Source organism: Augochlora pura, chromosome 3, assembly GCF_028453695.1.
Source record: "Augochlora pura isolate Apur16 chromosome 3, APUR_v2.2.1, whole genome shotgun sequence".
Lineage (NCBI taxonomy): Eukaryota > Metazoa > Arthropoda > Insecta > Hymenoptera > Halictidae > Augochlora > Augochlora pura.
In genome coordinates this window covers 30,933,871-30,961,851 of record NC_135774.1, presented here as the reverse complement: position 1 = coordinate 30,961,851, position 27,981 = coordinate 30,933,871, and the positions used below count along the sequence as shown (strand labels likewise).

Below are 27,981 nucleotides of genomic sequence, written 5' to 3'. Positions count from 1 at the left end.
GTCAGTACGCTCATACAAAAATAATCGTGCATTTTTTATTAACAATCAACAACACGGTTCTCGTTTTCTCACGCAACGAAAGTTATCAACTCGAACAGGAATCCCGTTTGCACGCGCACCAGTTCGTTAATCTGTACAGTACATCTAGTTAAATTATCTCGCTTACCGACTATACAGAAGAACGCGCGGTAGATTCTGTGTAAAAAAGAAAAAGAAAATCGAGAAGAAAGACGTACACTAAATCCCCCCTGATTGCCTTAATAAACCTAAAGCGTATCGACCCTGTGTGACAGACGTGGAAATTTTTCATTCTCACTATTGCACGAACTGAAACGTCTCGCCCCGTCTCAATTTGTCCTCGTTATAGCAAAACGCGACGTTTCTCACGTGGATTTCGACCTCAGCCAGATCAGGCAGAGTCCTATGAAGAACAAGATCCACGCGGATAGCACTAGAAAGCCGCTGTACACTTCCGGATCGTTGATGGAGGTCCCTTTTTCCAGGACACCCCTCAGCGAGATGCCCGGCAACGTGATCGGCAAGAATAGGCTGATCCATCTCAGGAACTTCGGCATCCCCTCCACTGGCCAAATCAGTCCTTCGGAACAATAACAATTTCTATTTATTTGCGATTCGTACGGTTGTACTTCAGTTTCCGTTCAAGTATGTAACAGTATTAGGTGAACAGAAAAGCGTCTACTATTCTCTCTAAGCTATTCGTTAGATGTACCTGGCATTAAGTTTTATTAAACAGAGACTCATTTATAAGACTAGAACCTGTATTTTTATTTAAAATCCATCGAAGTGGGCATTTTTAATTTTGTTGGGACAATGATAGCATAGAACAATTTTGGATAAAATTGGCCAACTTTGACTAATAATAACTCCGTGAGAAATGATCGTAGGATGATGATATTTTTTTAAAATTAAAGCTTGAAACTTCTACTTTGAAATTCTGTTTCTGGATTTTTGATTTAATGCAATCTTGTAATTCTAATAATTTAATTGCGAGACCTTCGTTATATTGAAAATTGTCAAGTTTGACGAAACACACGGACTCTGTAAAATTTTTTTCGGAGACGCCGTTTTCAGTGGAATAAAGTTCAATCCTTCCCCTTTAATTTAAAAAAAAAAAGCGAACCCTGTGCGATTTTTTTTCGCAAAGTTACAGCACTTTGAAGCAAGCCTTTAATTTAATCGTCAGTCAAAGATGAGCAATTTTAACCACTCAATTACCAATTAACACACATTTGTGCTCCGAAAAAAAGATGCTTTCTTAATGTTTCACCTTTGCAGCATGAAAGTACATGCTGAAAAAGTTAAGCGCGCGCCCGAGGCACATCGGACGTAGCAAAAACTTATGGTACTGTTGCGCAATAGCGAAGAAGAGTGGAAAGTTCATAGGTGACTTACCGCAGAGAAGTATCAAAGGATAAAAAGTGCCTACGGCCGCATAATTAACGAGAGCGTGAGACGTACACATCACCGAGATGAGGAAACCTGTACAAATAGGAAAGGGTAATATACTCCTGCTGGTTTCGAAATGGGAGAGAGAAAAAAAGGAAAAGAAGTATACTGACCGAAAGTCATTCCGCAAATTCCGCCCAGTAACGCCAGCCAAATGGCAGCGGCCAGCGACCCCTTGCACTCCATACCAAATTGTAAGAATCCGATACACAATGCTGCCCCAACTTGCATGGTAATCACTATCACTTGTGTCATGAGGTGTGTAATTAATATTTCCGCTGTTGTGACACCTATTTTTCATCAACACGCACATGCTCAGTCATCGGGAAATGCCATTCGGTATTCACGTAAATTATGTTTTATCAATTTCTTTTTTACTTTTTTGATTTTATCTTTTTCTTTTCTTTTTTTTTTTTTGCTTAGAAATGAAACGGCAAACCAATGGAAAAAAAATGCAGCTGTATACTATATCGAGAATTGCCAATTTCAAGTAGGAAACGTTTTTTTTTTTTGCGAAACATATTATTACCTTGGACTACACTTCTGTCCCATACGCCCGAGTGCCGGTCAGTAATGATTATGCTCGAGCATATCGAGGTCGCTAGGATAAATACTAATCTGGAATCACAATATCATTCGTTATTCCATTTTTCAAAATTACACAATTTCGTTGTCTGGTCGCTTTTTTTTTTTTTTTTTTTAATTGCATAATCGTCGAGTCTACGTATTGTCGGCTCTTCGTGTTCCTGAGGTTCGAGTGCTTTCAAATATTCAATTTGTCGAACCTTGGGACGAGTACCTCTATAATGAATGCAAAGTGATTGTTATTTGGAACTTACGACAGTAAAAAAGGCGGAGTGATGAACGTGACATACTTTTGGTCGAGAGATCCATAAATTGGTTGTTCAAACTGGAAGTTAAAGTGATTCGGGCTTCCATTAGCATACGCTCACAATTCCAATTTTTTTCTTTTCTTTTACTACGAATTACTAAACTAACAAATTTTCTACGTACATGTATAGGCACATCTGCGAATTTCGGTGAGATCCGACACTCTTTAATGATTTTCCTGTATTCCTTTATGAAAACGTCGTACAGTGTTTTCTGCGTGAACATGCTGATTTGTTTGTCTGAAGCGAGGAAGATCGAGGTGTCATTTACCGAACGTAGCAATAACAAAATAAATCGCCGTGCTAGACGAGACATTACCTGGCGTATAGATGGAAACTATAATTTGACTGGCAATTATATCCCCATCGGACAGTGACAAAAAGTCGTCTATCTTCGTCTGCAGAGCGTACGAATAGTTTCTACTGAAGTGCATTATGCCGACGCTCTTCTGCCGCGTTATGTCCTTTTCTGCTTTGTTAAAGTCGTCGTAATAAATCTGCAAATATATTCGAGCGTCAAGACGATACCATATATGAATTCTAAAAACATCTCGAAGCTATCCTTGGACAGAATTTATAGGAACAAATATTTTACTGTTTTATTAAATGCGTCAACGATCACTGGACTCAACCATACTTAAGTATCTTTACTCGAAGAGCATTTAGCGTGTAACGTGTAAATTAATTTTCTGAATACTTCATCTTTCAATTTGAGAAATTCATGTTTCTATCAGTAAATTCTGCGGGAAATTAATTTTCGCTTGCTGGCGCACCTTCTTCAATATGGTATCGTTGAAGCCATTGGTAAACCTGCAGCTGAGGTCGACGAAATTGCAGGTGAAGTCGGTTTCGTCGTACGTAACATTTCCCCGGTTCAATCCGAAGTCGCAGTTCCCTGCTTCCTCGTTCACGACCGATATCACGAGTCCTTTCGGGTCGAGACCGAAAGAGTTGAAGAACAACACCATCTGCAGTATCGGCAAAATCGTTGAGAACAGTACGCCGCTGCGGAAAAAGACGCATTGTCGGTCACGTTCCTTGAAAATGTTTATTTCTCGCGAACAGTGAGTCAATCGTTAGGATAATTACCCGGGATGACGAATGAACTGAAGTACATTTTTCGTGAGCAAAGCGTGACACCTCTTCTTCACGCTGCTCTTGCAGTAATACTTGGCCTGAAAGTAAAAGGATTTTTCTTGTCATTAGCCCGCGGACCTTTATGCAAAATAAAAATTGTCCGAGCTAGCTGCAATAGAATAAAAATTGCCAGGAAATATTTAATTATCCTAGAATTTTTCTATTTTCCTTTCCAACGCTGTATTGGATCTATTTATTTTTTAAATAAGTGCTGAAAATTCGCGTTGTATTGTTATATGCCTATTTTCCATTTCCGAGCGTGTTTCTCAAGATCGACTCGTTCGCGCTAATTTTTTCGGCACACCGGCAGAATGCGCTGCGATCAGCGAATAATTTATTAAGTCGGTAGCATTATGGAAATCGGTGTCGAACAAATATATGTGTAAACAGCGTTATCCGGTGATCCAGCTTGATTCGCAGCTATACCTCGCTGTCAATATTAACTTATTTGTTATATAGACACGCGAAGCTTGTTATTTTTTGTCGCACTTTGCACCGTTACCGGCGCTTTATCGCCAAGGGAAAAAAAGCGTCTTTTTACGAGCATGTCGTCTTCCATCGATTAGCATACTTTGCGCGAGGATTCCTGCACGCGTGGAAACTCGCCAGCAGTTTCCAACAAAGGCGAGCGTGACGAAAAACAAAAAGATCTGCGAAGCAACGATGAGACGCGTTATCTTTCTTTTTCTTCCGAATATCTTCGCTAGAGAACACAACACGGACTTACGCAATCCTCTGTTTCGTAAGTTAATCTGTGGAAATGTATGTCTTCCAATCATAGGGAGAAAGAGAAAGGAATGCAGAAAACGAGCCGCTAGTCATTGAACCGGTCGCCGAACCGCGGCCTCTACTCTCTATAGTCGCGTGCAGCGAAATGACGACCTTTAGCTACAAAGCTCCATTTTTATGGCGTACACTGTGTCGTTTGTCTGAACATGTAATCACTGTCCAGCAAAACCCATACGCCGCGATCCGAAAATGATTTTCCGCCGCTACTCTCAATTTTTAGGAAATTTCATTTTGCTGGTTGAATTTAATCTCGTGTTTGAGAGTGTTTAAAAAACCTTGGAAAATCTAGATGGCTGGCTGGATTTAGATCAAGGATTAACGTTTAACGAAGTTCGAAGAATTCAAGAATCGTGCACTAACTTTCATTGGGTAATCCCTGTACATGGAGTCGCCGGCGAGAACGTCGGTCATGTTAGTCCCTGCCATCCGTGTTTGCCTGACGTTGCCGCTCCGATTCTGGACCTGCAGTTGGCTCAGGCTGAGGAACGCTTCCTCCAGGGAATCGGTCTGACATTGTTCCAGCAGGTCGTTCGGCGTTGATTCAGCCAACAGCTGGCCGTGTCTCATTAATCCAATCTGAGAGTTATATCAGTCATTTACGATCACCGCGATTTTCTCTCGGAAACGAGCTCGCCAATTTTAAAAGCGTTCGCTAGCTATGCATTCTTTAAGGACGCGTTTCATACATATTCATACAGCTGCGTCGACACCGTGATTTTCAAAAGCGGTTTACCTGATCTTAACAAGAGTGTAAAAATCTCTACCACCATCCGATTGTTTTGCTATCAAGAAGAAAATATTTCGAGGCCGTGACGCTGTTAATGCAAATCCACGGACGGCATATCTCGCGTCCTCAGAATCTCCCCGTGTTCACGGTCGCTTCGTTTGAAATAAAAGGTAACTTGATATCTCTCGGAAATCAAAACGAACCTTCATGCACGAACGAACGACCGGTCCATAGATTTCGCATTCTAATAAAAGATAGGAGGTATAACTGGTTCGTGGAATTCCATTAACAACAACAAGATCCTTGAGATTGCATTAAGTGGTTGCAAGATATCTTTTTAATAATGAAAGAATCGGAAAAACCTTTTTGGCAAACCATAATCCTATCTCTAAGTAGGTATACGCATCTCTAAGTTGCGTATATAATTGCTACGAAAGTTTCAAAGCGTCCGCACTTAATGCATTTCGTCCATCGACGCTGTCCAAAACAGCGAAATTTCCAAAACTGTTGGACAAATTTATTCTTTCACCTGCTGCATTAAAAAAAATGTCTTTCTAATGGAAGTTAAAATGAATTTAAATAATTTCTGACTATCTGCTTGCACAACGTCTAGAAAGCTTACGGCATTCACGCTTTTTACGCCGCCTTCCGAAATGCTCGCACGGAAAGTGATTACAGAGAGTTGCTGAAACTTTTATTGCGCCCTCTTCGTCGCGTTACGCAAAATGCTGGCGATGGCTATTAAATCGCAGTGTGCGAATCGGAATGAAAGCATCGCGGGACGTATACGTACCATGTCGGCCTGCTTGGTCTCCTCGATGTAATGGGTGGTGATAATGACGGTGACGCCGTCCTCTTTCGTGATCTTCACCAAGTGCCGCCAGATGCTGCGCAAACAATCGTCCCGCTCTTTTAATTGTTCCACGGCCCTTTCGGCGCGATCGAGAGGCAACTGAATGAAAGTGTACTTGCTTGTCCCTTAAAACCGGATCCAGACCAACCGTCGGCTCGTCCAGGATCAGCAGTTCTGGCTTGTGGACGAGAGCCGCCGCGAACGAGAGCCGCCTCTGCTGGCCGCCGCTCATGTTCCTCACCAATCGATTCCGCGGCGGCAGCTGCAGGAGATCTTTCAGGAACGTGAACCTCTCCTCTGCAATCCGAACATCGATCACGGTGAAACTACCTTCAGCGATCTTCCAGATGGACAGAATCACCGGCCTCTCGCGATTTTTATATAATCATTGGAAATCGTAAAGCTATTGGAAACTGTTGAATGTGCGTTTCTATTCGGAGGATTAGACCTTTTTTAACCCCTTGCGCTATGAATAACGAGTCAGACTCGTGACAAAGATTCCACACAAAAATAAAGACAATGAAAAAAAAAATTGTCTGGTGCTATTAGGAAAATTATTAAGAACGAATAAATGCATAATCGACAATGAGAGGAACGATAGTGCAAGGGATTAAAGAGCGATGTTCGGCGAAGGGACCTACCGATGACGTAATCGTCCAAGCCATTGATCCTGCCAAAGTAATACAACGCGCCGATGACACTGAACTCGTCGACCAACGAGATGTCCTGGGGCATGTACCCTACGCGGGGCCCAGGGATACCGGACCCCGGGCTGCCCGGAGTCCCGCCAAGGACCCAAATCTCTCCGCTGTTCAACTTCCGGACGCCGACCACCGCGGAAAGCAGAGTGGTCTTGCCGCAGCCGCTTGGCCCCAACAAGCCATATCTAAGCAGAGAATCATTAACATTCGAAGTTATAAGTCACCGTACTAGTTCGTGTAATCGTTGACTTGATCAGGTGCGCGCGGTCAGTGTTACTGTTACCATTCCACTGACCTACCGCTTGGGCCTATTGACAATTCGCTAGTCACCGAGGAAAGTGGAATACCGAGTAGCCTGCCGATCTTTCTCATGCAAATAGAAATTCCGATCAGCTGGCTCGTAGAATACCAAGTTGGAGAAATATTTCTTTATTCTGTCAGAGGTTTGGTATTCCTCGCTATTACTACTATTATCCTTGTTAATAATATACCAATATTCTTTAATATTTTTTGTGTTCCATCCAACGATATGCCACATTAATAATGTACATAGTAATACATAGTATAAAGAGATTGAAATTAGCCTCAGGCATCGTTTAAAATACAGTAATTATCTTTAAGACTGGTCCAAACGATTTGAATATTTCTTAGTCGATAAAAGAACTACATAGTATAGTTAATGATGATTGAACGATTACGCTGTTCCTGGAAGTGACAATTCTTGAATAAATAAGAGTCTAAGGAATAGATATGGTTGGTCAATAATATTGGCAAATGTTACTCACATACACCCTTTCGGCACGCACAGGTTCAAATTGTCCAGAATCGTCGCCGACTTCCCGTATTTTTTCACAGCATCCCTGACTAGGATCGCGTGTTGCACCACCATTTTACGGAACGTTGGTCGCCAACAACCTGTAACAGACACACGAAACGCGTTTGATTTACGCGACTTCTGCGAAACCGTCTTCTCCAGTTCCAAATTGTCCAATTCCGAACTCCTGGAACTTCTCGAATACCGTCTCATCATCCATGAAATTTTCGAATTCACTGCTTCATCGCTAAATCGTCGACTTTAAATTTCTAATAATTCGAAGGTTTTAAATTTATTTGAAATTAATTTTCTTCTATGATATCACGTTCTTCATTTCTGCCCAAATTTATTCGATATTAATTTTAATCGCGAGACTATCGAATTTATTATATCCTTAGTTCTCAGCCTAGAGTTTGAATTTATAAAATTGTAAAATAGCGAAGATTCCAAAACACAAATTTCCATGCTATCAAACTTGTGAATTGTAATTTAGTTTCTAAGATAAGCCCACGAAATTTATAAGAATCGACGAGAAGCATTAGAAAGTATCTGCCGACAGGTGTTTCGGTTTCGTCTCGGATTTTCGTCGGCCACGCGGTGCTCGATTTGCGATAGTGCCAGCATTTTCCTGTCTTCCTTCGATTCGCTGCGACCGTTGCGCGGTCGCCGATTTCTCAATCGAACCCTCGACACGTTTCATTAAACGGAATCCATTCCCGCCACCGAGCAGAGTTCAACGTTCCGGCATGCCCGCCTGTCATCGCCGGGAAAGGGCTTCGCGAATCCTGGGACCGTAATGATTTATGTAATAGCGTTGCTCGAACAGCCCGCGAGAGGGTATTTTGCCGAGGCCTTCGAACGCTCGTTTAGTCCGACTGCCCGCGAACGCTGCATGCAATTTCTTCCCGCGATAAATGCTCCATTTTTGCCTGGCTTGTACGATACCCTTTCACTTTCGTCGATCGATCAGGCATAATGATCGCGAACCCGCAACTGAAACGATATCTTTGCTAGGGGGTACGAACCTCCGGGGAATTCCTATGGGTCGTTACGGCGACTTCGATTATCCCGAACTAGAACGTCACCTATTTTAGAATGTTGCAGCTAAATACTCGCGCGTTGCTCAATTTTCCATGCCATGGTTTTTATTCTAACTTCCAAAAGCAAAATGTGCAAACGATGTCGTTCAATTTGCAGTAGTTTAATAAGGTATATATAATAGAAATTTTCCTAAAATTTGATCTAACCTTCGATTAAAATCAGCGTTAGATTTTCTTATTTTGTGCACAATAAAAAAAAACGAATAGATTCGTATTAACATTATCTCAGCGATCATTGGATCGTCAATTTTTTCATTATATATTTAGAATAGAACATTAAAAAGTTAAAACTGAAAAAATTCGATAATCACGGTGACGTGACAGTATCGCGTCTGCATTAAACAGTGCGTGTTTATGCATGCATTGCTGGGTAAGGCGAATGCAACGCGAGAGACAAATTAGAAATGCGACTCAACTAATTCAACCTTTTCGATCAATTAAAAATGTTAAGAAGTTCTACTTCGCAATCCGATAATTTCAATGGCGTACGCCTAAGCCGTTCGTTCGATTATTCTTCGCCAGTTCGACGCGTGACGTTTCAATGGCATGCGCACGATCAAAATCAAGCTCTGAACGCGTGGGTTGATCAGCGTATTACGATCAATTCGACGCAATTTCTCAGATTTTGCGACGCTCCGGATCCGTTGAAGAGTGGAGCCGGCGGGTTACGAGAGTTCGACGACGCCGCGACGAAAAAACCGACGGCAGCTGGTTTCACGGGGGCATGGCTCGGGTGATTAGTGATTCCACGGGGATCGGCGTTATGCTAAATATCGATCATGCCGGTGGTCCCGGCTGTTTGTCATTCGTCGCGGCCACCGCGACGCCTCCGATAGACATTATTGCACGGCCGCGGCACGAATCCACAACAATGTTTTTTCTACCGGCTGCGCTGTGTCAACGAGTTTATAACAGTATCCGTCTCATCAGCCGTAATTTAAGCGGCACTTTGTAATCGGAAGTCAAGGTTTCCCGCCGCATCGATAAATGATCGATCTAGCTCGCACGACGGCGCTTGGATGACTGAATTAATTAATAGCAACTTCTAGCGTGAGCTTGAGCCATATCTCGTCGATCAGACTCCGGCAATAAACGCCATGGCGATATGTAGTGAGAACGTGTAATCGATGATTGAAGTACAACTCGATCCATGTAAATTGTTTTCGGCGGAGATTCTTCCAGCATTCCAGAGACACCACTTCCCAAAAATATGCGCAATCGTAGCATCTTTCGGTAGGTCGGTCGCTGAGAGACGAAACTGGTATCGGTTCGGTCGACGCAGGATTTTCGTGGTATGCGAAAGATCTGCGTCGAAATCCAAGCGTCCAATCGCGAACGACCTGACCGTTTCATTAGCGCGTCGCTAGCTACGCGTCGGACAAGCTCGCGGAATAATGGAAACAATAAAATAAACCGTGAAAGCCGTGGGATAATGTATGCGCGAATAACATCGTTAAAATTAATTGGATTCAGATACGAGAAAGTGATCGCGGGCACGGCACCAGGCCCCGCGCTCTCGGTTATCACTGATTCGAACGAGAACGGCTCTTCTCGCTTCGGTTAGATCGGCGTTGCGGCACGAGCGTGGATCGGCCCGAAGAAATCGCGTTACGCGGCGCCAATTGTTTAGCTTTTCTTTTCCGAGGCGAGCCGGAAGCTGGTATTTTCCTGCGCGACTTCGAACCGCTTCCGAGAAATCTTGCTCGCTATGATCCGTGCTCCCGTTCCCGTTGAAAACAAAATGTTTGATCACTTCCTCGGTGAACGATGATCTTTTTGCAGGTGTAATGAGCCGAGTGAAAAGTGATGCTTGCACTTTTACTGGGGCAACGTCAACTACGCGGATACATTAACGATTATAAAATAGCGTGGCACAGTGTTTTATATTCTTTTAATTTATTACACTGCTTATCTCTCGAGACAGCAATTTCAGATTTTATCTCTGTTGAAATTAAAGACTTCTGAATCACACTGTCTCGTTATCAATGTATTCTTAATTACGTTGTAAATCATTTTATTTCTATTAATAATTATATTTCTAACGCTGCCACGGCGTTGCAATTGCTGTCAGAAAAAAGACAATGCGTTTTGTTGGAACCGCGTCGCTAGTAGAAAATGCAGCACTCGATATTTACTCTACGAATTTTCATACGAGTTCGTCGGCGACGACAAAAATGAAAACTGATTCTATGGTGTTAATGAAAAGTTACTTATAGCGAGAATAAAATAGAAAGCAGCTGGCCGGTGAAAATAAAGTAGAAAGCAACCGACACCGGACCTAAAGTACAAACGACGTTAATAGATTGCTGATCCTATTCGTTTATGACGAACGTCGAGCGACTGCGATTAGAAAATTAAAATTAATCAAAAAACGAAACCGCGAGATTAATGATGGAACAAGGTTAAGCCAATCGGCTTTCTCGCAACAGCTGCAACGCTGCGCATCGTTATTTCGTAGAAAGATTCGCGGTGCGATCATTAAACTCGCATCAACGTGATTGTCTCCCACGATTTTTAAGGATCGCAAATGCCCATGCGTGCTTAATAATGAAACAGTCCCGGTTGCGTCACGGTCCTTGCGAATTCCTCTGTAATAACTAAATATATCCAACCGTAACGACCGAACGGAAGCGCGATTCCATTTTACGAGCGTCGGTTTACCTTCACCCAATCTCGATTCACCGTTTCTGTACATTCTAAGCAAGATATTCAGACGGGATCCAGTCCCACACCGACTACCACACAGCTAAGTAACTACCGTTATGAAGGGACGTCCGATACGTTGTTGTGCACTCGACCTATGATGCACAAGCCGGTTGCAACACGTGCATCCAGCACGGGGAGAAGTGTAACTCTGGGTCAATGTTCTGAACCCCGCAACTCACATTCGAATCTCTGATCCTCCGAGGAGGCAGTTTTGTATCGAGCTGAAACCGCGGCCGGCATTCCACCAAATAAAATCACGGGGATTTTTACGTCAAATATTATTTACTGTATTTTAGGTATTAGATATCATTTTATATATTTTAGGTATCAGATATAGTTTAATATATTTTAAATATCAGATATAGTTTAATATATTTTAAATATCAGATATCATATAATATATTTTATATCGGTTATCACTTAATATATTTTAAATATCAGATACCATTTAATATATTTTTTAAAGAGAGCGATAAAAATTGTACCAAACTATATCGAGCAAGACAGATCGACTATGAAATTAATTGCAAAATTGAATCTTATTCTTTCTATAGATTTATGCTGCGTTTCGCGCATTGTCATATAATATCGCAGCAAAAAGTTATTCCTATCAGTATTCAATTATTCGAAATGATTGTTTCGCCACTATCTTTTTGCACGATTACGTTTAACTTTGCAACGAGAAGTTTTATCGCCTCTGTTCTATTATTATTCATGCATTCTTAAGAATCTGACGTAATTACCATCTGTATGCACAATTGTGTCATTAGGAAGATACTGTTAAAAGGATCATCAAACTAGTTTATATTCCACTTAATGTCCGAGCATAATTTCCACTTTTCTTCTAAACATCGTTTATCAATTAGCAGCTCGAAGGTTCGTGTGTGCATTTGTAAAGTATAAACTTTGTCCCCCTCTCCGGTAAGTTTCATTAGTTGAGGTTTCAGACCATCGAGGCAGATATAAAACTCCGCCAGAACTACGGTCTGATTATCTTAGAAATTCAAGCTTTCTACGAACAAAATTGATTTTCTATTTTTCCTAAAATTTGTCGTGAACCAAATAACCCTTCCCTTTTTGGTTACACCATCGATTGCACGATATTCCACGTAATTAATACACCCGTGAATCTATATGCAAAACACAAGATCTTGCATTAATTGCAACCAGTGAAACCGGAATCAAAATTTCTCCTTTCCTTACACAATTTCGTTAAATTTGTCATTTGTTCACCTGTTGCTCGGAATATTCGCAAACGACGTGTTATGAGATACGTATCTCGGTGTTCGTGAAATTTTCAATGCAAATGACGAATGGTAAGCGCGTCCTTTTTTTGTCAGTTTATACATATACAATAACGTCTCGTACGACGTTGAAAGATTAACAAACTGTTTTCTTCGGTTTTCTTTTTTTCCAAAACTACTTAGACAAATTAGCATCCGCATAAACATCCGTGGTCTAATCGTAAATACTGTTTGTCGCGGAACAGGAGCTGGTCACGATACTATTTCTGAGATTATATGACTGCGACTGGAATTTCCATAGTGGAAAAATAAGACTACTTTAAATAATAAAACTGCTAGCCGCCACGGGAGAGCTCTTAAATCAGCCTTATATTCTTTGAAAGAACTGCGATCTTCTATTTTCAATTTTACATCGAAGAGTCGACGCAATCGTTCTGTACAGGAATCATTAATTATCTTCTGCCGAAGCGGAACAAATTTTTATGAATCTATCTTTCCGTACAAAGAGATCCAGAGATTGTAACTGGAGCAGCTGCAACGATTTTTGCAACGAATTTCCGGTTAACCAGTGGTAAGAGGTTCTGCAATGTTCTCGACGATTGTTAAAATGCCAGCGTTTTTTCGTCACCGCGTTATTCACAGTGCTCGTCTAAGGGGTTTAAAAGCGTTCGTTCGAAGCCTTGTTCTGCCGTCGCTATTAAGCTTCTCGTTCAAGGCCGTCGCGCGGACACCGAGATCCGTCTGAAACGATAAACTCCATAAACGTATGCAAATCCTGATGATGTCGGCACGCACCGCGACGAGCTCTTGTGTCGTTGTCCCCGTTTCCCGTCGCATATCACAGCCGCGTCCCGCTGCAGCGATTTTCCGCCGGCCAACGCCGACGGAGACGCCGATTTTTCCGAGAATCGGCCGAAGCCGAGACTAGGCTTTGGTCGACTTTCAAGGCTCCGGGTGACGAAAGCCGCCGAAGAAAGTGTTACGAACGATCATTTCGACTCCGGCACCGATATAGTTATAATACACCAGCGAACAGTGGATCGATGATGTAAGCTGCTCTCATAACTTCCCCGGGATCGCTCGGCCTGTCCAAACGAAGGCCGTCACAGATGGACCAGCGATCGATCTTGATCTCGGTGTGTATCTTTGGTCCGATATGCAAAATCGTTAGAAACATGTGTAAGTTATTGGAATTTTTTACTCCCCGTCTATGAGTTCGTTAGGAATATATTTCGCTGTGATTTATGCTGGATTACCATTGGTAATCGTGGTTGGATGATTTAGGTGACAAACGACCTTTCCTCCATCGTTCCGACTTTTAATCAATTTTTTCCCGGCCGCGTGAACTCGTCTGTTAGAGGTCTTTGTTACGTCACCGCGTCAAGGGTTGCGGTTTAATCAAACGACCCCCTCCTCTAAGTGGTTTTAGGCTCCCGCTGTTCGGAACGACGACGGATTTCTTTCTTGCTTTTATTCGGGGAGAAGGATATTGTAATTTCAATAGACGTTCTATTTCTGGAATTATATGGCTGCGACTGGAAATTCCACAGTGGAAAAATAAAGCGAGACGAAAACAATGGCATCGCAGATAATAAAATGGCTGGGTGCCATGGGGGAGCTCTTAAATCGGTTCTATTATAGTTCTTCGGAGGATTAGGAAGATCCTTGTATTATGCATTTTGTTATTGAATAAATTATTGGTTAAGTCAATTTTTATCAGTCGACTCAATTATTATCAATTAACTAAATTGTTATCGGTTAACTCAGTTCATATCAGTCAGCTCAGTTCTTATCATTCAACTCAATTTTGATCAGTCAACTCAATTATTATCAATTAACTAATTGTTATCGGTTAACAAAGTTCTTATCGCTCAACTCAATTTCGATCTATTAACTCAATTATCATCAATTAACTAAATCATTATCGTTTAACCAAATTGTTACGTCATAACCAAACAGTTGTAACGAATACGTTGATCCCTCATCGATTTCTGTGAAGTCCGGCGATTTTATCTGTTCCGAACGATCTTCCGCACTCTATCACGTCCTGCCGCGCGCAAATTACAATCCCAAATTAGTTTTAAATGATTTATGTAACCACGAAATGAGAAATCGTCGGTGTTCCGTGTCGTCGACAACTGGCAGCGCGGTAAATTGTGTTGTGGCACAGGATGTGTGCTAGCGAAAGTGTGAAGCTTGCGTTCTCGAATTATGTCAGTATGATCTAAGAAATTTTGTAACGCAGATACGTCTGAGAAAAATAATACTGTTGCCTGACGGTTCGTCGGGACGTTCGACAGGTGTTTCGATTCTAAACTACCGGTCTCCCGACCTTTGAATGACTGACTATATTTATTTAACGATAACTAGCTTCTCCGCGGAGACGACAAGAAATTCAGAGAAATAGTAACACGTGAAACAATGGAGGCAACTAGTTTTAGTCTTGACCTAATGAACCTATCAGCGAGGAAATAACGAAAGCAGGGGATATTTATTTTATTTAGAGTTATGGAATGCGGCGACGATTTTATCGTTTATTTCTGCATCGATGCCAACGGAATCAGGAAGACGAGCGCTGATAGTGTAGTAGAGGTAACTCGGTCAACCGGGAAAAGCATCTTGCGGTTGATGGTGACCATATAGAGCCTATACGTGTCGTCGGCTCGCGTTCTTAATTCCTGCGTAAAGTAACACGCAGGATCTGTGCGAGGCTACGGCGAACGAAAATAGGCGACTGTAGAAAGTAAATTCGCCGGAGAAATTGACGAGAGCGGGACGGGGGGGAACGCGCGTATCGCTCGGGATCTCTCGATTAGTTTTTGACCGTGTACCGCTCCGGGAGCCTGATTTTTTGCGTCACTCCCGGTGAATCGCGCCACAGGAAGAAAGTAAAACGACTGGGAACAGGTTTTTCGGCTAGCACGTGACCCTTGGATCTTTCGAACGACGCTAAATTACGTACGAGATCGCCCGTGATATCGCTCGAACGGACGTTCACATTTACTTCATCCTGTTACCGGTGAACGATCGAAATTACTAACGAACTCAACCCTTGCCATGATATCGCGATATGAATTTTCCGGAGATCGCAGCCAAGGTTCTAACATCGATACCAACTTCAGCTGTTGTTCCACTTGGGTCGCAGTTAAGGCTACAATTGCAACTTCGACCACTTGTACATTATGCTACTTATACCACTTACACACTATGCTATCTATATCACCTTTACACTATACCACTTGCACACTATGCTACCTATACCACTTGCACATAAACACGGACGCGTCCTAAATTATACAACCACGTAAGAATAACCAAGTCAAATTCGCAAGGAGAAAAAGCGCAGCAAAAAATGGAACTTTAGCAACGCGTTGAAATTATTAGATGGCATCTGTCGCCACGTGTTAGCTTTTTCTACCTTCCGATGATAAATTATTTTCGTTGATGCGGCAACTTTGCCCGCGAACGCACTTGACTTTGAGTTGAAGTGCACGTGTTGTTTTTTCGTTGCCACATCCTTTTTGTTGCGTAAGATTCCCCGTGGTGTAGTTTTCGTGGATTATGGTCCCCGGAGGAGGACGCGCGGCTGGCTCGGTCATTACGACGCGACAGCGACGGCCAATTAATTAAAACATTGGTTTCCCTCTGTGTTTCTCGGTTCCCGATGATGTTTGCAGTATCCTACTTTATGTGCCATGAATTAGGTGGCGAGCTAAGTGCTCTCTTCCTCGTTTCTTCCATTATGCAACGCTTCCTAATGTCCCACCATTATGCCACCATCATCGATAAGACTTGGCATCAGCGGGGAAGAACCGCCGACTACCAATGATTCAGTCGCTGATTTTATCGGCGAGGTTTTATCAGCGAAAATCTGCCCGTGGAAAGCAATTAAGCCGGGTCAATTTCTGTGAAATTATCGCGAGATCTGCTTTTCTCCCAAATACTTGCGTTTAACGACCGCGTGGTCTGTTATGCTATTTCGCTATACTGTTTCGTGTAGGTATTTAACGTTGTTGGGAATTTTATCTTCTGCGAGTTCACTTCGATGCACAGGTGGTCGGTCTGTTCGTCTTTTTTTTTCTACTCTAGATTGCTCTTGGCATTTTTGTTAATTCGTTGCGGGTTTTATGGATTTTATAAATTTTATAAATTTTACATCCGCCATTTGGTAGACTTTCCACCCCTTGCACTATAATAACGACTCAGACTCGTGACAATCATCTCATGGCGTCGAGGAAATAATTAAGGACGAAACAGTCGTAATCAACGTAGCTCTGAGAGACATAATAGTACAAAGGGTTAAGATTTTAGTTCTTTGGGCGAAATATCAATCTTCCAAAACAGCAAAAATTGGCGTGTCAATTTTTCAGTATGAGTGACTAATCTGAATATATTTACACGTGAGATCGTTTGCTCGTCGAGATGAAAACATAAACACCTACGTTTCAATAGTAATTTATTGCAACACATTCAGATCGAAGTTATAATCATGTTCTATCACTTAATTACGGAAAGATCGAAGCTGGAACGTACGACTGCAAATTTCTCGTTACCAGGCAACGCATGAAAATCGGATTAAAAAACTTTTCAACGCGCGAAAATCCACGGTCTACTTAATACGAAAACTAGAAGGCACGCGTTGCCTGAAACTGCAACAATCGAATCTATTAACCCTTTGAAGCCGGAGCTGCTTTCACCCCAAAATCGAGACAATTTTTCTAAACTTCGATATTATTTATATTTTTTAAGTTTATTTTTATTCGATACGTATGACGTTATATTTCATTTAGCAATATTATGATTACGCTTTTAATAATCCTTTCGGTACAGATTTTAACCCTTTGCGGTCGTAACAAGTGTCACACTTGCCAACGTAAGTGTCACACTGGCTAGAATTAATTTTTGTTGAATAGTAATGCATAATATACGAGATTAACAATGAAGAACATAATTTATCAATTGTATCTTACAATTCAGTTATAAGTGAGGCATTGATATGTTTTAATTTAATATAAAAATAGTAGAAATGACTCAGAGTAAATATACGGCCGCAAAGGGTTAACCACGTAATCATTTTCGTCCAACAATAGTCCATCAATTTCCAATTCTAATAGCGACTAGCATCAATTCTAACAGCGTCTCAGAGTCACCACACAATTGCAAATGTATCGTTTAAACACACTTTGATCGTCTTATAGATCCTTTTCCGACACCAAAATCCAAACAGCAACGCGCCCGATTCGATCTGCCTCACCGAAGCGAAAAATATCGGGCGCGCATCGCCGAATCATTTCTGTGAATCATAAATCAATTGTTCGCGTTCCCCCTCGACGCAGTGAACCGTTGGAACGGCTTCCGAGCCGCAGCCAGCATTCTCCCCATGATCTCCGAATGAAAAGCCGTGCTTCCGGTCTACTTACCCTCGCCTCGGTGGAATTATTCCCGAAAGTGAAACGCAAAATGCGTGGACACACCGGCCGTAGTATCGCGACGAAACGTGCGTGCGTGCGTGACCGCCGCCGCGTCGAAAAATCTGTATAGATCACACTGGTAGAGGGGGGGTGGGGGAGGGATGAGAAATATCACTCGCGGACACGACGTTACACCGGGTGCGCTCGCGGGGACCGGTTTAATGTCAAAGGCAACGAGACGACGTCCGCCCGGGATCCTGGTTCCTCTCTTTTTTTCTCTTATCGCCGCGATGCTTGTCCGTAACTTTCTCGGCGTGTAGAGGTAACCGTGCGCGGCGCGGCGCGGAGAGCACGTTTTCACGGCGTGTGTGCTAGGATCTCTAGCGCGGATACCGGAGATCTAGGCCCGACACGACGGACGGTCTGCTGCTGCTGCTGCTGCTGCGTCTGGTCGCGTCAGCGGACGCGGTTCTCGGCGCGGAATCCTATCGGGACCGGCGCGTATCGATCTTTGGCGATTTGCGGTCTCTCTATCGGAGCATCCCAATGCCGCAAGAGACCCCCCGGATCGGTCACCGATCCGCTACGATCGCTCGAAACGTACTGGCCGCTGCCGCCGGCCTAGGATTCCTAACGATCGATCGTCGAAACCGTAAATGGCCGCGCGGATGTGTGTCATGACAGCGTCGACGCACCGTGATAAGGATGAGTGCCCAACCTGCCTGCCGAATAGTCTCGACGAGCTCCGCACGCCGCACTGTCTACCACCCGACTGCCGTTGCCCGCTTTGCTAAATCAAGATCAAGTCTAACTTAACGTCGGCCGCGGGGTGGGGGGATCTATGAATCGTGAGGATACCCACCTGTGCGCGAAGGGAGTCGGGCCCCACGTGTGCCTGTGTATGCGTGCAAGCCGGGCGCGTACCGATGGTAGGGGGGGACCGAACGGGTCTTTCTCTTTACCATCTTTCGGTGACTCAACCGGCGTGCTGACCCTGCTCGGACAGCTTCGAAATATCGGATCTTGCGTTTCGGGAATCTTATTGGAGCTCCGATCTGGGAAATCTCGATCCTCGGCTGCTTCAACCCTTTGCACTCGAAGCTGTTTTTACTGTGATTCTAAAATCATTTTTCTGACATACAGCATTTTCATTTTATATGACGAAATGTCTTTTATGCATACGAAATTGAATATTGTAATTCATGCAAGAACAGTTATACTTTTAATAATTTTTTTATAATTTTCCATGCTATAATTTATAGTTTTAGTATAAATCAACAAAGTAATGACTGAACCAAGCGCATTAACATTTAGCTTCCGAATTTTTCGAAAACCACAGTTCATCGACTTGGCCTGTGACCGTGTTCAATGTCAAAGCAGAGGTGTTTAATATCAAAGAAAAAGAAGACGAATCTGTTTAAAAAAAGCGGCTCCTTTCCTTGGATTTATAGTATCTTGGATCCGGTTTATCAGATCTTTAGGTGGAGCAGGCAATGTCAATGTGGAGGTCACGATTCTTAAAGGCGAGAGTCGGAAGAAAGAGGAAAAAGTGTTCGTTTTTGGTGTCGTGACTTGACGGCTCAAGGCAACGTCTTAATCCGACGTCGTCGAGAAATTGAATCTGGTTACCTCCTAATTAGGGTCTTTATCTGGTAAACGTAATCTCCGGGCAATGCAGATTAATGTTAAACCTGATACGCAAGTTCCGGCGTTGTTCGGAGGAATGAAAAGACGTCTTTTATTCTTTTGGATGACTCGAGGTAACTACTTAATGGCGACTTGTGCTTACGTCTTTTTAATCATTATTATTATGTATTTCCAATCATTATTATTACCTATTTCCAATAATTACTATTACGTATTTCCAATAATTGAAATAATTATTGATACGTCTTTCCAATAATTACTATTACATATTTCCAATAATTAATCTAGTTAATATTTTTAAATAGTATTTAAAAACAATATCAGTAAAAAAGTATAGTGTATTTGAAAATTGCGTGTATGCCTTTTCGTTATCTATGACCCACCATAGAGATTTTTATAGCAAGTAAGATTTTTTGTGCGTCGATTAGCGTGATTAATTTGGCCTTTGCGATTGCGTAGAGCATATTACGCTCGCGTAATCAATCAGCATAATTCTCTTGATATTAATGAACATAGACAAGGTGATAACACGTTTATTAAGACATACATTCGATTGCGTAGCACTGTGATTTATTAAGTGGAAATTACACAGCGAATTATCGCGAGCGATAATAGTAATCAGAGGATGGTACGTGAACTTATGGTTACAGTTTCCTGCAGGCTCAAGCATTGATACTGTAGAGCATGATGGGAGTTTGGTTACGTTAGAAAATAATGAATTGCAAGAGACGGAAATGTAAGAAATAATTTTATGTATATTATGTACACATATTGTATTTTATGAGATTTTCTGTCTTAGTTTTGAGTGGTTTTAGATCCCCTTTATTATTTTATTGGCACGTTAGCAAGAAGCGAATATCTTGTATATTTCATTTCTACTACGAGTGCTGCATATTTTTGAAGGCAATTAGTTCATACAACGAGGTCATTTGTAAAGTAAATAATTATTTGTATGAACAATAGAATAATTATTTTTACTAATTACGTATAATTAGCGATGACACACTTGTAGCAACAGTTTTATACCTTTTCTCTTATAAATAGGTATTTACAACCTCAATTTTCTAAATTTTTACAATTTTAAAAATTTTATTTTTACGCAAAAAACTTTTGCATGAAATGATATGCAATTTCTGTGCGATCCCAGGTCTGTGTTTTATGATTACCCTATATATATATTTTAATTTAACTATTTCTCAATTTTTACAGAGCATCCTAAAAATTATCTTTTTTTAAATAATTTCTAGGCCACTCTGGAACATGTTGAAATAAATTACAAAAAACTATATTTCTCATAATTCAAATTATAATCTACCACATATTAAATAATAATCCATTTATTTTATGTCCCATTTAGGATGATTAGATGCACTGCATTCGACTTCGGGATCCAAAATTGTTATTATCTATTGAAATCATGTACAAATGTACAGGATGACAGCGCAGGCTGTAGCGTTGTTTAAAGAACCTTCCTAATAATTTACCAAGTTCCGTAATGTATTAGGATATAAAAAATAGACGACGAGGATGGGATTCGAACCCACGCGTGCAGAGCACATTGGATTAGCAGTCCAACGCCTTAACCTCTCGGCCACCTCGTCCGCTGGTACACGTTGCAAAACTGTCCTTGGAACAGGGGTGACTACCCTTAACGAATCGATACGCGCTGTTACTCTAATTTTATAAAGCCGCGGGCCTTCGAAAGTTTAACTATAGACCAGACGATATTATAGACGTTCTTAAAATCGACAATCATGTACCACAGTTGAATCGATTTCAAAAATTATTTCTATACATTAAAGCGATCATAATGAACAAGTTTAATTTTCTGGCAGAAAGAATGAACATTTTCCTAGCTATTTCACAAAGCATATAATTAAATACTTCACTATTCATTATTTTAAAAAATCAGCTTTTCAAGAAGTAATTCAGGTCGACCCCTTTGCGCTGTTCAAAAAATCAGAACAATTCTACTTTTCGTCTCTCCGTTCGCCCGTGTGAATATAGTTACAAATTGTTTATCGCGCTCAAAAAATCACAGTGTGCACGCAGCCTTAATGTGATCGTTCCCCAGCAACGAAAACAAAATGCGTTAAGAAAAATAGCATTCCTTCAATTGGATTCGTGCGTCCATACCGTCAACATCGTTCTCATCTTCTCCTCCGTAAAATCTTGAATAACTCGCCAAAATGGTAATTATTAATCCATTCCCCCTACTTTCACAATTAAAACAGTCTACCGAATATCCACATTAAAATTTACACAATCCAAGCATACGAAAATTTCGAATAAAATATTGCAAGAGGGAGATACGCTAATTCTGATTTGAATTTCTTCTACATTTTAACTCCAAAGCCATCATCGCGGAGAATTAAATCTTGGATATTAATTAGCAAAGAAATTACTGAATTTTCAATATTGCCTATATTTTCAATATACAGCGTGAAGTATTGTCAGTCCACATCGGCCAAGGCGGCGTCCAAATGGGGAACGCTTGCTGGGAGCTTTACTGCCTGGAACACGGGATCCAACCCGATGGCATGCTTCCTCCACAAAGTTGCTCCAGCGACGACGGTTTCCAGACATTCTTCAGCGAGACCGGCGGTGGAAAATACGTGCCGCGAGCTGTCTTCTTGGACCTCGAACCCACGGTCATAGGTGAAACCGCATTTACTAGAATTACGCCTATAGAACCCCCTTGACTTTTGAAAAATCCTGCGAATATTCGACATCGACTTGTTTCAAGCGATCATTATTAGGATAAGGATTTTTATTAGGTTAAGGATTTTTATTAGTCTGCGGATTTTTATTAGCCTGCGATCGTTATTATTCTGGGGATTTTTATTAGCCTGAAATTATTATTAGCCTGTGGATTTTTATTACCCTGCGATCATTATTATAGCCTACAGGTTTCGTGCATTTATGACAAAAATAAATAGAACAAAATCAGTTGAAATTATCCATAAAATCGACTGTCCCTTCAGACGAGGTCCGCACCGGCACCTACCACCAGCTGTTCCACCCCGAGCAGCTGATCTCCGGCAAAGAGGACGCGGCGAACAATTACGCGAGAGGGCACTACACCCTCGGCAAAGAGATCATCGATCTGGTCCTGGACAGGATCCGTAAGATCGCCGACATGTGCAGCGGTCTCCAAGGCTTCCTTATCTTCCACGCGTTCGGCGGCGGCACCGGCTCCGGGTTCACGAGTTTGCTGATGGAACGTCTGTCCATGGACTACGGAAAGAAAGCGAAACTGGAATTCGCCATCTATCCTTCTCCACAAATTTCCACCGCCGTGGTGGAGCCATACAACGCGATCTTGACCACGCACACCACTTTAGAACACTCCGACTGCGCGTTCCTCGTCGACAACGAAGCGATTTATGACATCTGCAGGCGGAACTTGGACATCGAGCGACCGACCTACACGAACTTGAACAGACTGATTGGACAGATCGTTTCGTCGATCACGGCTTCCTTGAGGTTCGACGGTGCCCTGAACGTTGATTTGACCGAGTTCCAGACGAACTTGGTGCCCTATCCAAGAATTCACTTTCCCTTGGCGACCTACGCGCCGATCGTTTCTATAGAGAAGGCTTATCACGAGCAGTTGACCGTCATGGAGCTGACTTCATCTTGTTTCGAGCCTGCAATGCAAATGGTGAAATGCAACCCCCAGAGGGGAAAGTACATGGCCTGTTGCTTGCTGTATAGGGGGGATGTGGTGCCGAAGGACGTGAACGCATCGATTGCGACGATCAAGACGAAGAGGGCGATTCAGTTCGTCGATTGGTGTCCCACTGGGTTCAAGGTAATGACTGGCTTCTTTGATGGCGAGCTTTGTCGACACAATTTATTGTAATTTGAGAGATTACAATTAGAGATAGAACTTCGAGAGTGTACCTGAATAATTTCTAGGTTGTTTTATCAGTTTCTAGTTTGGATATTTCATTTCCAGGTGGGCATTAATTATCAGCCACCGACTGTAGTGCCAGGGGGTGATTTAGCCAAAGTGCAGAGAGCAATGGCGATGCTTGCGAACACCACAGCCATCGCGGAGGCCTGGACCAGGTTGAACAGAAAATTCGATCTGATGTTCGGGAAACGAGCATTCGTTCATTGGTAAATTCTTATTTATATTATCTATTTTATTTATTTTATTTACCATGAAAGGTATATCTAATAGTTTAAAAATTATATAATAATACCTCGGTAAGAGATAGTAAATTCATGATTGCCATTTATAGATTTATAGATTTATAGATTTATATTTATTATAGATTTATAGATTGCCAGTCGGAGTAAAAAGCCGATTTATAGGCTACCGATCGGATAAAGTGTTAATTTTAATAGTTTTCTAGAGTGATCATGTTTATTTCAGGTATGTCGCCGAGAGTATGGACGAAAGCGAGTTCAACGAGGCCAGGGAAGATCTAGCTGCCTTGGAAAAAGACTACGAAGAAGTCGGTATGGACTCGGCAGACGCTGGCGAAGGCGAAGATGAGAACTAGATCGTGTTACATATTTTATTTCTTTTTTATGGCAAATTTTTATTTGTCATTCGATTGGATCTCGGTAATGGACGAATTCGTTCCAAACAACCTATACATGGTTTTGATTGATTTTTATTTATAATTGTCCTTGTACATTGTTTTAGTATATGATATTGTTTATATTGTGCATGTACACGCATCCCAGCCTTTTTATAGCGAATAAATTATTTTTCTCTTATAAAGCTTCAAATTTTTTATAAATTTAGATAAATTCGATGTCCCGTCGAAGAAGCAGATGATAATAGCTTAATATATAGCTGAGATTTAAAAAATTATTAATTAATATATAGCGTCTCTCTAGGAGCGATTTCAGCGCCTCTTGCGGAGTAAAAGAGAAGCTTTTTCCGATGTCCGTACAGCGCCAATTCGTCCAGTGTCAAAACGCCCAAACTGTTAGCCAAATTCGACTGTTGGTAATCTATTTTCAGTGCTTTCCTATTTCTCCACAAGAGGCGCTACAGTCGCTCGCATTAAACATTATATCAAACATTATATCGCATAAAAACATTAATTTCTTACTTTCTTATGCTTCAATTTTGCCAAAATTAATGTTTTTCGGAGACCCTGCACTGAAATCGCGTGAGCGATTGTGGCGCATCTGGCGGAGAAATAATGAAGCTTCTTTCGATGTCCATACAGCGCCACTTAATGCAGCGGCGAAACATTGAAACTACTAGCCAAAATTACCAACAGTCGAATTTGGCTAACAGTTTGGGCGTTTTGACACTGGACGAATTGGCGCTGTTCGGACATCGAAAAAAGCTTCTCTTTTACTCCGCGAGAGGCGCTGAAATCGCTCCTATATATGTTCTCAATACAGGGTAGCCTAAAAACATTAATTATAGCAATATTACTGCATAAAAAACGAAACCAAGGACACAGAACTGTTCAGAAGACTCCACTGCATTGATCTAGTATAAAAAAATAATAACAACAATGCAAAAGTTGATTAATTGCTCTTCGAAGTTCGATTAACTATTATGTTAAACAATTACGTTTTGCGTTATTCAGCTTTGGTTTTCTTAGATTATATCGATGCAGTGGAGTTTCCTTAACAGTTCTGTGCTCTTGGTTCAATTTTGTATACTCTAGATTTGCTATAATTAATATTTTTATATGGCAATGCACCGTGCATATGTGACCGATTCTGTCGCCTCTTCCGGAGAAACGCTGAATCTCCGTTCGAGATGCATACAGTGTTTCAAGTTACAATTGAGTATTAAAATATCAAAGCTAATTTATTTATTTATTTATAATTCATACCGTTCTGGTAGTTCAAAGATAGGGGAAAATAATGGAAACGTAATTAATACCATAGAGTACGTAAAACTAAAGCATTCTTGCCAGCTGGATTTAATTTCCCTTATTTTTATTAATTTCGTTAAAATATATAAAAAATAAGACATCAAAAGCTCCCGTAAAATTACAATAAAAATACAAGCTCTCATTTCCCTTAATACTTTTCTCTCTAAAGTTTTCTCTTCTTTTATAAACTGTGTAAAGAAATTTTTCTACAAATAAATAATTCTACAGAGACGATAATTAAAAATAAAAACAGTCTCCTTGCACTGTAAAATTAAAAAAATCCAAGCTAAAAATGCCAATCATTTCTCCTACGATAAAACACACAAAAATAGATAAAATAAAATTCAGTTTTGATAGAATTAAATATTCAATAAACTTATCTGAAAATAGTCCAGTCCTCCAAAGGGTTGAAACTGGAAATCGTAAGAAAATGGCACCAGCACGAAGGCTTATAGTCCGTCGAGGATACTCTCGGCGAGGGACCCGATCGAAGGTGGACCGCGTCTCTCGTATTTCGCGTGACAAAATCGGCGGCGATTTCGGTGATTGATGAAGTACCGGCTAAGAATGTCCTAATCGGTGATCGGGCCCTACTAGGCCTCATTATGAACAGCCAGAGACAGAGAGAGGGAGAGAGAGGGAGTGAGAGAGAGAGTCAAGCTGGACCAGAGTTTTATCTCGGATCTGGGGGGCTAGCCTTGTTAGCAAGCTGAACTATGGACTATTACATTTATCTAACCCGATCCAACGAAGTCGGGACACTGTCGCTGGTTTCTCGGTACGGCAGTGATGGATATTTCACGGTGAACGTCCTGACACTGTCGCGCGTTCGAACCGAAAAACTCCGCCTGTCTCTCCTCTCGCTCGAAGGAACTCGCCCTGTAATCCTAATTCCTTCTCCTCCGAGCATCATCCTCTCATTAGCATCCCAAGTCCCCCGCCCTCTCCTCTCCTCTCCTCCCCTCGGATCTCGTCGTTTTAATCGACTACGAAGACTTTCCAGTGCGCGCGCATTGCGCGGTAGTGCGGACAGAGTCATTAGCGGATCAGGATCGGATACTCGGACAGAAGAAAGTTCGTCGGACCTTCGTCGCTCTAATTACACCAAAACCGTGGATGTATGAAAAATTTAAAATTAAAAATAAAAAAAATTAGAAAGCTTTGAAGAACTAGAGAAAGATTTAAATTGGAAGAGAAAGATTTAAATTGGAAATTTTAACCCTCTTAGTACCGACCTAAAGGAGTCCTGTATATCTAAGCGAAATGTACAAAACTCGTTTGATGTAAAATTTGATAAAGCTTCGGAAAGAAATTGCAAGAATTTTGTGAAATTTAATAATTAACAGAATCAGAAAGGGAGGAGAAATAAGAGACGAAATTGTTATTTAGTAAAAATATTTTTTCAAGAGTGGTCAATACCGATCTATCCTTCTTCGGCTCTGAGAGGGTTAAACAGCTGAGGTCATTAGCTTTGCAAGCGAAATTATGAAAGAATTGCGAATAAAACGCTAAGGGAACGCATTGGGAACTTCGCTTGTTATTATTATAAAAGGGTTAAAACAGCTGACGCGTTCGGCGCGCGAACGAACTTACAACCCTCTCGCGATTCTATCGATTGCAACTTCACCCTAAAATCGAATCTTTTATCTAGCGAATCGGGCTTCGAAATCGACGAGAAGAAGCCCGAGGTCGCGGCGACCGAAACGCGGGAACATAAAACGAGGCGACCGTTCATTCCTCTTCTTCGCCGCTTGTTCCGCGGCGTTATAAAATAGGATTTATTCGTTCTATCTGCGTACCACATCTATCGCATCGAGATGCGCGATAGGGCCCCGGTATCTAGCCCCGAAGTCTCTTTTACGTCGGCTGCGACGTGATCAAAATTCGTAAACCAGTTTTTCATCTAAACATGGCCTTTGACTCCTCGTTCCCGGTAGAGGAACCGGCACCGACCCAAGAAACCAGGCACACGGCGCGACCGGTCGCGCCGCGGTTCTTCCAGTTTACTTTCCACGGAATCGTCTCTCTCTCGCTCTATCTCTCTCTCTTTCTCTCTTTCTCTCTCTTTCTCTCTTTCGAGGGGGCACGCGGAATTTTCGGTTTCCGAGGCGGAACGGCTGGAACCAGTTCGGCTATCGTTCATACAGTGAATAACAACGGTCTTTACTCTTTTACGAGCCCGTCGCAGAGAACTCTTCCTGGTTGGACAATCGTACGACGGCGGACGATGTTTATGCGCGACAGTCAGTCATAAACAGCGTTCATTGGTACATTTTTTTCGACGTATAATATGTGGTCGTATAATTTTCAATTGGGATCGAGTGCCATGAATTTTTAGTGGGTTTTTGTCAGTGATTTCTACTCTTGTAGGTTAGTCGATTGATGAAGATGAATTTAGGTTGGGTAATAATACCTGAAATGTATTCTGATATCTGGGAAAAGAAGGGAGAAATTATAGGAATTCAAAGCGATAATTCAGAAAAATTTTGAGATGTATTCTAGTGGAGATATTTTTATGAAACTTAGCTTAAATGAAAGCTGCAAGTGTCTACTTTAACACATGGTAAATTATATTGCAATAGAACGAAGAGATAATTTTTAAAAATTAAAAAAAACCGACCACTTACGTTACGA

At 41.6% G+C, this 27,981-nt stretch overlaps 2 protein-coding genes and 1 non-coding gene across 6 annotated transcripts in view; 1 reads left to right on the top strand and 2 right to left on the bottom strand.

The window, feature by feature from the left end:
• Positions 1 to 24,104, top strand: part of LOC144467527 (nicotinamide/nicotinic acid mononucleotide adenylyltransferase 1-like) — a 38,694-nt gene extending 14,590 nt beyond the window's left edge. The window contains exons 2-5 of the mRNA XM_078176363.1: positions 21,928 to 22,144; positions 22,471 to 23,300; positions 23,448 to 23,611; positions 23,871 to 24,104. Coding sequence (XP_078032489.1) covers positions 21,928 to 22,144; positions 22,471 to 23,300; positions 23,448 to 23,611; positions 23,871 to 24,000 — 1,341 coding nt within the window. The 3' untranslated portion in view covers positions 24,001 to 24,104. The remainder of the gene's footprint in view (positions 1 to 21,927; positions 22,145 to 22,470; positions 23,301 to 23,447; positions 23,612 to 23,870) is intronic.
• Positions 6 to 18,645, bottom strand: LOC144467528 (ABC transporter G family member 23). Of its 4 annotated transcripts, none has more exons than XM_078176369.1 (15): positions 18,535 to 18,645; positions 7,350 to 7,479; positions 6,505 to 6,749; positions 5,983 to 6,160; positions 5,804 to 5,897; positions 4,644 to 4,859; positions 3,447 to 3,532; positions 3,131 to 3,362; positions 2,677 to 2,854; positions 2,482 to 2,597; positions 2,307 to 2,377; positions 1,997 to 2,085; positions 1,581 to 1,757; positions 1,414 to 1,500; positions 6 to 598 (listed from the first exon to the last, which is right to left on the bottom strand). In XM_078176369.1, exons 2-15 carry the CDS (start codon positions 7,451 to 7,453, stop codon positions 384 to 386), a joined length of 2,088 nt encoding a protein of 695 aa, XP_078032495.1. In that variant the 5' UTR covers positions 7,454 to 7,479; positions 18,535 to 18,645; the 3' UTR covers positions 6 to 383. The 4 variants fall into 4 exon arrangements, with proteins under 4 accessions (XP_078032495.1, XP_078032496.1, XP_078032494.1 ...); XM_078176370.1 differs by having other exon boundaries at positions 18,558 to 18,642; XM_078176368.1 differs by having other exon boundaries at positions 17,849 to 18,610.
• Trnas-gcu (transfer RNA serine (anticodon GCU)) lies at positions 21,006 to 21,087 on the bottom strand. The gene has a single exon. It is a non-coding gene; the product is annotated as a tRNA-Ser (tRNA).
• Positions 24,105 to 27,981: the final 3,877 nt, after the last annotated feature.